We start from the raw sequence: 12,260 nt of genomic DNA, 5'->3' as shown, positions 1-12,260 counted from the left end.
GGTGCAGGGTCAGGACAGAGGGCTGGGTGTGTGTGGGCGGGGTGCAGGGCTCAGGGCAGAAGGCTGGGGTGCTTGGCTCGTGGGGATGCTCCTAGCCCTCTGCCATGAGCGGCTCACGGCAGGGGGCTGGAGGAGATATGCCCGATTCCACCCCTTTCCCCAGGGTCCTGTCCGTCCCCACTTCTTCTCTGCCTCCTCCCCGGAGCAGCGAGCGTGCTGCGACTCCACTCCTCTTCCCCCTCACAAAGGCGATCAGTTGATTGGCCCAGGGAAGGAGAGGGGGAGGCACAGGAAGGCAGCACGCTGGGGGAAGAAGAGTGGGTGGGGGGAGCTTGGCTGCCGGCAGGACCAAGCTACTGCCTCCTGTCCCCGCAGGAGAGAGCGGTGGGTGGGGGGGCTGAGTGGGGCCGGGACGCTGGCAGGTAGCAGCGACCCGTGCCTTAGGTATTCATGTTTAATTTCTAAATGGCATTCATTGGACACACTTTTTAAATCAAATGTTCTCATTCTCATGGAAGTACCCAAATAGTTCCATTACTCACTTCCGCTTTGCTGCATCTTTCATAAAAAGAGCTAAATAGACATAGTCATTGTTTCAAAAACTTAATACTGTGTGTAGCTTGTCAGTCTTCTACTATGTACTTCGTGTTCTGTACACATTGCAGTTATGTGAGAAGATACTTGTGCGGCTCCTCTGATTTTTATTTATATAAGCTCCTGCACCCACCTAGATATAGATATAGATAAATAAAATGTTGTTTCAAATGTATGCATCGTACAAGCACAACAGCATCTACCTGCTAATGAGAAATGTAATCTGCCTCTGAGACGAAAGGTGATAATCAGACCCTGCAATTGATGTTTGCCGGATCACTACTAAAATGACCAATACACTGTCTTTTGTCTCTCTCTATTACTACGTAACAGGCTGGATGGAAGGAAAATCATGCAACATTCATGAATGAACTGAAAAACCTGCAAGCTTCAGGATTGACTACCCTCGGGCAGGCTCTCAGATCCTCGTTTGACTTGTTAAATCTCAATAGATTAGTATCTGGAATAGACAATTATGGACAGGTAACAAATGTTTGTTCTTTCTTCACATTGTATCGAACACCCTTTGTAACAATTGCTGCTTTGTGGATATTGTTAAATATCTGGAGTGGGGGGGTGATGGAGTATGAGTAAAATGAGGGGGCTGCTTTGAACTGGTTATAGTAAAATGGTCAGGTTCTTTTTAATAAGAACATAAGAATGACCAGACTGGGTCAGAACGATGGTCCATCTATCCCAGTATCCTGTCTACTGACAATAGTCAATGCCAGGTGCTTCAGAGGGAATGAACATAACAGGTAATCATTGAGTGATCTATCCCTTGTCGTCCATGCCCAGCTTCTGGCAAACAAGCTAGGGCCATTCAGAGCGTGGGTTTGCATCCTTGACCATCCTGGCTAATAGCCATTGATGGACCTATCTTTCATGAACGATTGTAGTTATTTTTTGAACCCTGTTATAGTTGTGGCCTTCACAACATCCATTGTCAACGAATTCCACAGGTTGACTGTGCATTGTGTGAAGAAGTACTTCCTTTTGTTTGTTTTAAACCCTTTGCCTATTCATTTTATAGGTTGACCCCTAGTTCTTGTGTTATGTACTATCAGTCTTCGTAAACTACAAATAGATTATATAAGTATAGATTTAATTTTTAAAACTCTAGTTCTCATGTCACACACTAAGCCACATGGAAAGATGTTGTGTATATTTGTGTTCAGTGCATATTGTGTGTGCATGTACACACACGGGTGGAATGTTAAAATTGTAGGCATTTATCAACTATTTCAAACTCTGTCTTATGTTTGCCTTCTCAGTACAGGTCTGTCGCATCTTAGCGCATTTAACATGCACAATTTCAGCTTTATGTGGTCAGCAAAAACAAAAAGAGAGAAATAATTTTAATACTGTTTCTGTAGTGCGGGCGATTCCGCCCGCCATTACACTCAATGTAATTTTGACTATACGCGATTTTCGCTTTATGCGCTGACTGCGGAACGTAACCCCAGCGCAAGATGCAACAGACCTGTATGGTATTTTAATGAACTATGTTACCATCTTTTTTTAAACCCAGTTTGAAAGATGTTTAATTTTCCCCACTGTTAAGTCTCTTGAATGTATTTGGCAGTATACTGAACTTTTTATTTTCTCCTGCAAGGAGAGCCAGCTAGAATATAGATGTACTGCTGCTATGTAGTGTCATCGGGGTCTACTCCTAACACTCACCTTTTCCTTAAGTGATAGCAACCTGTGACTTTATGGGCCGGGGGTCTGAGTTCTACACTTGTGGTCAGTCTGAAGTTCTGAGTGGCTTTGATGTGCAGTGTCATGTCAGTTGTGGAATTCTACATGTCCACAGATTTAACACCATCTCAAGCTTTTATAAGGATTGTTTGTTTGTCATTTTAAGTTCTTAAAGGCAGATACCGTGTCTTCTGTGCTGTAAATTGATGAGTACATTTACAGAGCAACACAAGTTTAACTGAAGTATGGAATTAAATATTATTTGTTACTGTTTTACATGTTTTTATTCTTTCTCTAGGGGAGGAACCCATTCTTTTTAGAGCCATCTATTTTAATTACCATCACAGATGGAAACAAATTGACACATACTGCGGGTGTTCAAGAGGAGGTAAGACTTTTGTATTTGTTTTACTTTTTAAAATGGCTTCAGGGGAACACTAACTTTCTTTTGGAGTCTTGTTAACAGTTAAAAGTATTTCAGTTTTAAAATCTGTAAACTTACTTCTTGGTAGTGTGCTAAAATAATTATGAATTAGATTTATATTGGTGGTAATTCAGCTTCATACTGCAGACCACTTTTTAAGAAAGGTGGACCAGTTTCTCTCCCAATGCCCCACTGCTTAGTTCCATAGTCACTGGGAGTTCAGACTACAGTTTGAGAGCACTGATTAATAGAGAAGAAAACTGGTCCTTCAGTTTATCCATTATTTTGATGATTAGTTGGGGTACATGTCTTCAAATGAGCATCTGATCCCTTTTTTCAAATCTTCCTTTATTAGCTTCATCTTCCTTTGAATTCTCCTCTGCCGGGAAGTGAACTAACCAAAGAACCATTTCGTTGGGATCAAAGGCTGTTTGCCCTAGTGCTGCGTTTGCCAGGAGCTTCTTCTGTTGAACCAGAGCAGCTAGGGAGCGTACCCACTGATGAATCTGCAATCACACAGATGTGTGAAGTGACAGGAGGTAGTTGGATGTTGTTTTGCTTCGGTTTCAATGTGGAATTTGGCTTACTCTCTAAGTTGTCTTAATGGGATGCTGTTGGGGGATGGAGGGAGAGAAGTAATTTTGCATCTAATTTTTTTCACCTCGGATACTGACTCTACCCTGGCTAGTTCAACATGTTAGCATTAGCACTGCTGAGTCTGGGTTTCTACCTTGAAAGAGTATCTTAAAATTAAAAAATACTGGCTCTTTTAAATCTGACATGCTTTTCACTTTTTTTCACATTAAGGTTTGTAATCCCTTCCCCTTTCTTTATAAAAGGCTGGTCATCGTCTTTGAAAAGTGACTAAAAATGAAACCCTCTCACTCATCAGATCTATTCCTTACATATTCAGTAAAACCTGCTTCCTTTAATAACAAATGTTTATTTCATTAACCTTCTGGTGCTAACGCAGCTAAAAGGAGTGAATTACACCAGAATGAACAGAAGCATCAACAGCAGCATTGAGGTTTGCACCAATGGGTTTGCACCATTGTCACTGAAGGCTTTTTTTGGCCTTCAAAGCCTATGTTATTGGTCATAATGCACAGGATGGAAAAGACCAACTTGGCTTTCACAGTCTGCATTGTTTGCACTGTGGAAGTATTGTGCCATGTCTGTTGATGATTTGAGTTTGTCACTAAAGCAGCAACTCTGCAGTGGTGATTCCATGTAAAGTTGAAAGAGCCTTGACATATAATATAACTTTTATTTTTATAATAAACAGTATCCTCCCTTACTTACACAATTAAGGTTTGCTGTGACTTATTTTCAGACTTTCACTGTATTGCTCTTCTTTTACTTATAGGTCGCTCCTATTGTGTGCGGACACAAAGAATGTTGAACCAGTGTTTAGAATCTCTAGTTCAAAAAGTTCAGAGTGGTGTTGTTATTAACTTTGAGAAATCAGGACCAGACCCAGCTCCCATTGGAGAAGGTACAGTAACTATTCACTGTCATCTCTGTAGCTGTAATCTGTGTACAAGTGTTTTTGTTTTGTTGCATTTTAAGCTCAGTGTAGCTCCTTAATGTGTATGGTATCTGAGATTTTTCCGTAAACTATCTTGTTTTAGGAATGAAATGCCTTTATTGCTTGTTGTTTTGTTGACTAAGGAACCACAACTAAAAAGACAGAAAATGTCCAACATTGCTACTTATTCCTGTTTTAAGTAGTGGTTGCAGTGTAGTTGTAACTGTCGGTCCCAGGATACTAGAGAGGCAAGGTGGGTGAGGTAATAATATCCTTTACTTGACCAACATCTGTTAGTGAGAGAGACAAGCTTATGAGCCACACAGAGCTGAAGAGGAGCTTGGTACCAATACAGCAAGCTTGAAAGCTTTTGTCTCTCATCAACAGAAGTAAGTAGTAGAGGCATTAATAACTGTACTGTGTTGAAATAATTGGAAAGCCTCCTGGATGCATTATACACACCAGTCTTGTGAATGCTATGTGTATTTTCAAAGCAGTATAGGGTGACAGTATATAAAGCTGTTTTTAAATACCTCAAAATCTATTGTAAGCACTTTTTTTTTAAAATAAATTTGAGTTGTGTGTGAATTTTATTTGTGCTTGTCTTCTCTAGACTTTACCAGAGTTAACTCACCTTCAAGTAACTTGAGGTCTTCAGCACATTTTTAAAAGCTAATGTGGATTTACTTCCTCCTCTCCTTTCTCTCTCCCGCCCTTCCCCCCAATTTTGCTTTACCCTTGGGCTCAGCTTAGGGTAAAGAGCAACAGGTATCCCGAAGCAAACATTTGGGAGTGTACATGCTAACCTTTTGAAACACATGAACTAGTTAGAGTTAATTGCCAGTCTGTAAACTTGAGGTCAAAATGTCTGGTGTTGACAAACCCTTGATGCTCTCAGGCTCTCTCTACGCTGGAAGGAAGGTGTATTTTAACATATCTTGCATATGTGAAAAATACACCTTTGTTTTACCTACTGTGGACAAGGCATTTGAAAGCAACTGCAAAAGACACCTGCTAGATTTACAGTATCTTCCCACCATGATCACCATTAAGGATTCTTCAGTATGTTACAGCAGCAGAATTTAATCCTCTTGGAGATACTGCCTATTTGAAATCTAGTAATTGGGGGGAGAGGGGTGCAGAGGGCTTTCAGGTACTGCACCTGCCAACTTTTGTGGCTTTACCTTTCACATTTTTTTCCCCGCTTAATTGCTTCTCTCCCCCCACATTTGGTAGGATGAACCTCAGAAACAGAGGAAACTGACTATATATGGGGAAACAGTAAAACTGACTATACATGTGCTGTCAAATGCACAAAATGAACGGGGGAAAAGAAAATGTAATTCTATTCATTTTTAGGTGCTATAGTGAACTTTAAAAAAAAACAAACTTCAGACGTGGTTTTAAATTGATACACTGTAAAAGTCTGTGTTTTAACGTTTTTGGCATTGTGCTGCTTGAAACTGATCACCCTATGATCGGTCAAAACTTTTCTTTCCTAAGTGCAAGTGAAAAATTAGATGCTAGGACAGGAGAGTGAGTGTGGGGAAAAATTACATTTGTTGATCATGGGTCAATTTGTTCAGACTTGCAGAACTCAACACCTGGAATTAAGAAGAGAAAACTGATCCCTTGGCATGTTTAGGAAGGCTCTCTTTCCCTACAACTTACATGCACAGAAAATCATACACTTAAAAGCAGACTTGAAGACACTTAGAGTATGCAAGTAGAACAAACAAATCAAGTGTGTGTATTGCTTTTAGGGGATCCTTTATACATTCTACCATGATCATCTATCACCCTTACTTTCATTCTGAGCCACCTTTTTCTTCCCTCCTGCCTTTCTCTCCTGTTTGCCTGCCTGCTTTCCTCATAATGGCTTTTCATCTACTTGGGAAAATGTTTTAGACTTACCCCTAGCATCCTGTGCAGTCCAAGCTGGCACTAAGCAAAGTCCCTGACATCTGTTGGTCTGGACACTGGAGTTGCAAGGTTGCTCTTGTATGGGAAAGCAACTGAATGAACTTGATTGTTTGTTGTTTTTTCTTTTATCCGAAGCTATAAAATAGTAGACTGTACATATCCGCATAGCACAAAAGTGTTGAGAGAGCTCAGACTTGGCGTGCTTCAAGGAAGCAAATAAGTTCAATCTAAACCAAGAGTAGCAGAAGTTTCTGGGGTGGGGAAATGTAGCAGTGTTAGTTCTCTTCAAATTGTTGTACTGCATGCTACAAAAAATGGAGAAATGAATTGATCAGTAACAGAAGGGCATGTTCTGTAATACCACTCAACTATTTCTGAAGCAAAGCGAATCAAAAGCGTATACCTGTGACAAAGCTGGAAACTAGCCTGGCAAGCTTAGCAATGCACCTGTACCTTGTCAAGCCATGTTCCAAAACCACATCTAGCTTTTGTGAAATAATCTGAGCTTATTTGAACTCTTTCAGTTTTAATTAAAAAAAAAATGGGGGAATGTACATGATGTAATAGGACATAATGCGTTAACGGATACAAAACCCTTTTAACTTGCATTTCTGTGGAGGAGGAGGAGGAGTGAAATGATTTACTAATAAGGCGTTAGGAACTTAACAGACTGCTGAAAATTAAGACTGAATCTATTGCCATAGGGTACATTTTACACCTCTAAAATTTTTGTCTTTCCCTGGAGAAGTTTTCCCATTTAATTTCAACTAATACTAACACTATTTCCTGTACACTGTGTCACTTTCAGTGAGACTATAAAATGTCAGTGATTTATTTTTGTTGCCAGGACAGTGTTAGAGATTCTAGACTTGTATATTGTACCATTTTTAAAGCCAGTACTTAATTTTGTGTAGTCTATTGAGCAAGCAGTGCCGCACTTAGTTGAATTTCTGTGTAGCTGGAGCAGGACTGTGGAATGTGGGCAAACGTTCTTAAAGTGACTTTAAATTATGCCATTTTACACACTGATGTAGGTGTTCAGCCTTGATGTTAAGACACACAATTGGTGTCTTTGAAACAAATGGAATGGGACATTGGTTGTTAATAAGAGAACTTCCTAGGAAACAAATGCGTGCCATGTAGCTTTTTATTTTTCATTTTATTTTTTTTTGCTTTGTTTAAATTTTAGATGGACTTGTTGATTCATCCAGGCCCATCAATTCATTTGCTTCTCAACCGTGGCATAGTTGTCATAAACTCATTTATGTACGACCTAACCCTAAAACTGGTGTTCCTGTTGGGCATTGGCCAATTCCAGAGTCATTTTGGCCTGATCAGAATTCACCAACTCTGGTAAGTAAAACGAACTAAAGAAAAGGGTTCCACATCTCCTGATCTGATAGAGAGCTCTTAAATGAACAATAAATTAGTCTCTTACCCCGGGCTTGCTTATGGGTCTGGCTTTCACTACAGAATGAATTGACTCTCCGTGATGCTGATTGGTGAAGACAAGTCTAGAAATTGCATCTCACATCACTTCTGGATTTGGAAAGTTTGTTGCAATAAATTTTTCATTCAGTAAACTAGGTCTTTTAATAGTTCTTAAATATTGCATCAATCAGGCTTTAATTCAATATCTTTACATTTTGCGACAGTGGAAATTAAGTTTTCAAAATATTGAGTCAAAATTATGCTTTGAACTAAATTATTTAAAGCGTTTAAAAAAATGGGGCTAGAAAATAGAGCCATGGAGTCTTAAACTATCTCAACAAGGGAGGTTAGAAGATGTGCAGTTTTGATGTTCCTTCTTCTTGGTACGTAGCAGCTCTCCATGTATATGATTCTTCTCTTCCTAGTAGGGAAAGTTGTGGTTGGGAAGGAAGCAAATAATTGCATCCTCTAGATAATCGTGGGAACATGCAGCATGTGCTGGCTCTTTTCTGAAACATTCAGTCATTTTGTTGGTTATTGGCTTGACCTAGCAGCCTTTTTTTCCATAGCTATATCATTTCTAAGTGGGCACGTTGTGTTTCTGCACTTGTGCTATTTGCTCAAGGTGCTAGTTTTTCCTGGGGAGGGGGCAGGAATCACTCACTAGGGAACATTTTGAGCAATCGTATTGGCCAAGTGGCTACGCTCTCAAACATGGATTTCTGTGAACAGCAGGCTGAGAGAAAGATTTCAAGTTTTCTTTAAATCATGTATTTGCACGCTTTGTGGATTGACTGGGATTTAGGACTTGAAATATTTAAAACATTTTAATATTAACTACATTCCCCCCCCCACCCCCTTGTGGGTTAGGTGGGAATTGTGTGCCAGTGTTGTTCAATAACTTGTGAATGATTTTGTTAATAGTCCATTATCTTGATTCATCTGGATCACATGGTAGGAACTTAACCTTCTGCTATTGTCAAAACTCGATGATTAACTTGTTTGTTTTTTTAAGTGTTGAAGGCTAGTGAGGAATAAAGGGTGTGTATGGGAGGGGTTGCATTACTGCATGTCAACTGTTTACTAAATGATTTTGTTCATCTGCATTTAGTATAATACAGCTTGATTTATTTAAAAGAATGTAGTATCAAAAGTGGAACACTCTTAAAATATTACCTTAGATTGGAGCTATATTAAATAAAAGAAAAAAGCAAAATTCTGGGTGACAGGTACTGGCATTAAAGAATTAACCTGATTATCTTTAACATCAGGCAGTTGGTGGACTCTAAGTCGTGAATCTTTTCTTCTTCCTCTTAGCCGCCACGCACAGCTCATCCTGTTGTGAGGTTCTCCTGTGTAGATTGTGAGCCAATGGTAATAGACAAGCTTCCTTTTGACAAATATGAACTTGAACCTTCGCCCTTAACGCAGTTCATCTTGGAACGAAAGTCTCCCCATGCCTGCTGGCAGGTATTTGCCTTTATTTGATGATTATAAAGTTAATAGGAATCCCCAGGCAGTGCTATGTTAATCTGCGTAAACCTGCAAGAAGGCAAGAGGTAGGTCTGATGTTACACTGGTCTGCTGAGTTGAGGAAATAGGCATCTTTACATATCTCCTCAATTCTGACTAGATTTTTCAAAGTCTTTGAAGAGGTGATGCTACATCAGGCTTCATCAATTCATTTATAGAATATCAGGGTTGGAAGGGATCTCAGGAGGTCATCTAGTCTCAAAGCAGGACCAATCTCCACACAGTTTTTTTTATCCCAGATCCCTAAATGGCCCCCTCAAGGATTGAACTCACAACCCTGGGTTTAGCAGGTGAATGCTCAAACCACTGAGCTATCCCTCAGTGGCAAAGGTGTCCCCCAGGTTCCACACTCAGATGAAATGCAACTTGCCATTTGCGTGTTGGAAAAGGAAGAGATTATTGATTTCTGTTAGAACTCTGAGATGTTATTTAAGTGACACAAATTCTAATGTACTGTGTGGTAAGTAGTGGTTTTAACTTCTCCCATCCAATTCACACCTTATGCTTAATGCACTGGGTTAGTCCTGTGGAGGCCTTGGTGCTATTCTTGGCTTTGTCACAGGCTTCTTCTGTGTGGTTGAGGCAAGTCACTTAGACCTGGTCTACATTTAGGGCTTGTCTACACTTACAGTGCTGCAGCGATGCAACTGCACGGGCGCAGCTGTGCCACTTAGTGAAGAGGCTACCTACGCCAATGGGAGAGCCATTCCCATCAGCGTGCTGCTCTGTCTCCTTGAGATGCAGTAGCCCTTTCATTGACATAGCACTGTCTACACTAAGATCTTATATTGGTATAACTACATCACTCAGGAGTGTGGATTTTCCACACCCCTGAGCAATGTAATTATATCAACATATGTTCCTAGTGCAGACCAGTGTTTGTCAACGGCCACTGAGTGGACCGACGCTAGTCCCTGAGATCCTTGACACAGTTCAGGAAGGCAGCAAGCCAGTCCCTGGTATAAAAAAGTTGAGAAACACTGGTGTACACCATGGCTTAGAGTTTAGGAGGATATAGCTGTGGTGCGCCTTGAGTCTTGTAGCTATGCTGCCTTCACCTTCGGTGTTGATGCAGCTAGATCCACGGATGAATGCCTTTTGTTGACCTAGCGACTGTTGCACAGGGAAAACCCATGTGTTGACGTAGGCTGCATCAATGCTACAGGGTTATCCAGCATAGTTGCAGTGCTGTAGCTATGCCACTATAGCCCCTGTAGCGTAGACAAGCCCTTAATTTCTCTGTGCCTTAGTTCCCACTCCGTAAATGGGGTTCTCCTTCCTCACAGGGATATGTTGTGAAGATGAATTCATTTAATATACGTGATAATATGATGATTGATATGATAATACTGATAATATGATAATTTGGGATCATTTCATTACCTAGAAAGAATTCAGAAAGACTTTGGAAACAGCATGGAAGTGTAGAGAGATGTTAACATCTCTAACTTACAAATAAATGGTAAAAGTAATTTTGGAAGTGTAACCAACAATAAAACAAACCACACTGTTGCCTAGAAAAAAACTGAGGGAATGCAGTCAATTTACAAACCAGTGAATTCCAAATAGCTTTAAAGCATGCTTGGATATCTCATCTGCCCCTCAGTCCCCCCTGACAAATTTTGTGAATAAATAAACTAGAGAGATTCAAACAGCTTTTGTTGTCCAAGTTGCGTGAAAGACCCACTCAGACAAGGGAAATTGACTGACTAATTACAGTGGAAAATATTTAACAAACTACTGTCAATTGCACATAAGTTTAAAAAACCTGGAAAAATAGTGGAATATTTTTTTCTTTTACAACAGTCAGGTTTCTTGTAACATTAGTAGACAAATAATCTGCAGAAAAAAGTGATTTTTGTTGATTGTGTCCCTGTAAGAGTAAATAGTCTCATTTAGAATGTACTTTCTTATGCTTCTGTATATTTCCACAAATTTCTTAGCTGCCAAATAATGTGTGTCTGTTTCTCAAAACAGTACTCCACTCCATTGTTACAAGTTTAACCTCTAGAATATTGGCATCCTCCAAATTTAAGAGAAGTGCGTATCTTAATAATCAGTCTTCTGAGGATTAATGCTGTGTTTAACTTCCATGTTTACAAATTGGCAATATCTTCGCGTGTGTGTGTGTGTGTGTGTCAATGTATTGAAGAATGAAAAATCAGGCTTGTTATCAATTGTGCATGTTTTAGGGAGATAACTTTATAAATCAAAATATTAGAAAAATCTACCTGCAACAGAGATCAGGTATAGCCTGTTAAACAGTGTCCAGCAATGGAGCGTCCATCACTTCCCTTGAGAGCCATTAAATATAGTGTCAACAAATCACTAGAAAATATGCTCTGGAGTGCAGTCCCACCCTGATGGGATGGACTAAATGGCCAAGTTTCTTTACATCTCTGATGTGTATATAATTTACAAGTCTAAGGGCATGTCTACATTACTGGCTGGATCGACAGGTAGCAATCGATCCAGCAGGGGTTGATTTATCGCGTCTATTATATCAACTGCTGAGCGCTCTCCCGTTGACTCGGTACTCCACCAGGGCGAGAGGTGCAGACGGAGTCAACGGGGGAGCGTCAGCTGTCGACTTACCACGGTGAAGACGCCGCGGTAAGTGGATCTAAGTACGTCAACTTCAGCTATGTTGTTCACATATCTCAACTTGCGTAACTTGATTGATTTTTACCTCCCTCTCCCCCCCCCCCACCCCGGTGTAGACCAGGCCTAAGTGCATGTCCAGTTGTAGGTATACAGGTAAAATCAAACTCAGCAATTTTCTACAATTTTCCCCTTCTCCCCTTTAAAAAGAGTAGAAAATCAGATTGCACTTATTCTGATAAATGTGCAACTTTTTAGAATGTTTTGTTTTAAATATAATAATGTTTCTTATGTTCTTTATCAGGTATTTGTGAGTAACAGTGGAAAATACAGTGAACTTGGCCATCCGTTTGGGTATTTAAAAGCAAGCACTACTTTAACCTGTGTAAACCTCTTTGTGATGCCTTACAACTATCCTGCTTTACTTCCTCTGCTAGGTAGGTAATACAGTACATCGGACAGCTTAACAGCATAAAAATAAGGATGGCTAATGTGCTGCCTAAATTTATCGGTTAAAATAATGGA

General features: G+C 40.1%; 1 protein-coding gene across 8 annotated transcripts in view; it reads left to right on the top strand.

Annotated features, from left to right (window-relative positions):
- Positions 1–12,260, top strand: part of LOC120371959 (integrator complex subunit 6-like) — a 54,835-nt gene that overhangs the window by 22,241 nt on the left and 20,334 nt on the right. For 7 of the 8 annotated variants that reach the window (XR_005584668.1, XR_005584669.1, XM_039488479.1 and 4 more), the window contains exons 3-9: positions 928–1,077; positions 2,594–2,683; positions 3,075–3,258; positions 4,086–4,214; positions 7,360–7,523; positions 8,919–9,071; positions 12,040–12,172. Coding sequence is in view for 6 of the 8 variants with exons in the window: in XM_039488479.1 (XP_039344413.1) it covers positions 928–1,077; positions 2,594–2,683; positions 3,075–3,258; positions 4,086–4,214; positions 7,360–7,523; positions 8,919–9,071; positions 12,040–12,172 (1,003 nt within the window). In the remaining 2 variants the exon portion in view is untranslated. Of the gene's footprint in view, positions 1–927; positions 1,078–2,593; positions 2,684–3,074; positions 3,259–4,085; positions 4,215–7,359; positions 7,524–7,643; positions 7,722–8,918; positions 9,072–12,039; positions 12,173–12,260 lie in introns of those variants that run through there. The other variant, XM_039488484.1, reaches the window with a different exon arrangement.

This window comes from Mauremys reevesii, linkage group 9, assembly GCF_016161935.1.
Source record: "Mauremys reevesii isolate NIE-2019 linkage group 9, ASM1616193v1, whole genome shotgun sequence".
Taxonomy (NCBI): domain Eukaryota; kingdom Metazoa; phylum Chordata; order Testudines; family Geoemydidae; genus Mauremys; species Mauremys reevesii.
Note: the sequence above shows the minus strand (reverse complement) of the source record. Positions and strands in the feature narration are given on the sequence as shown.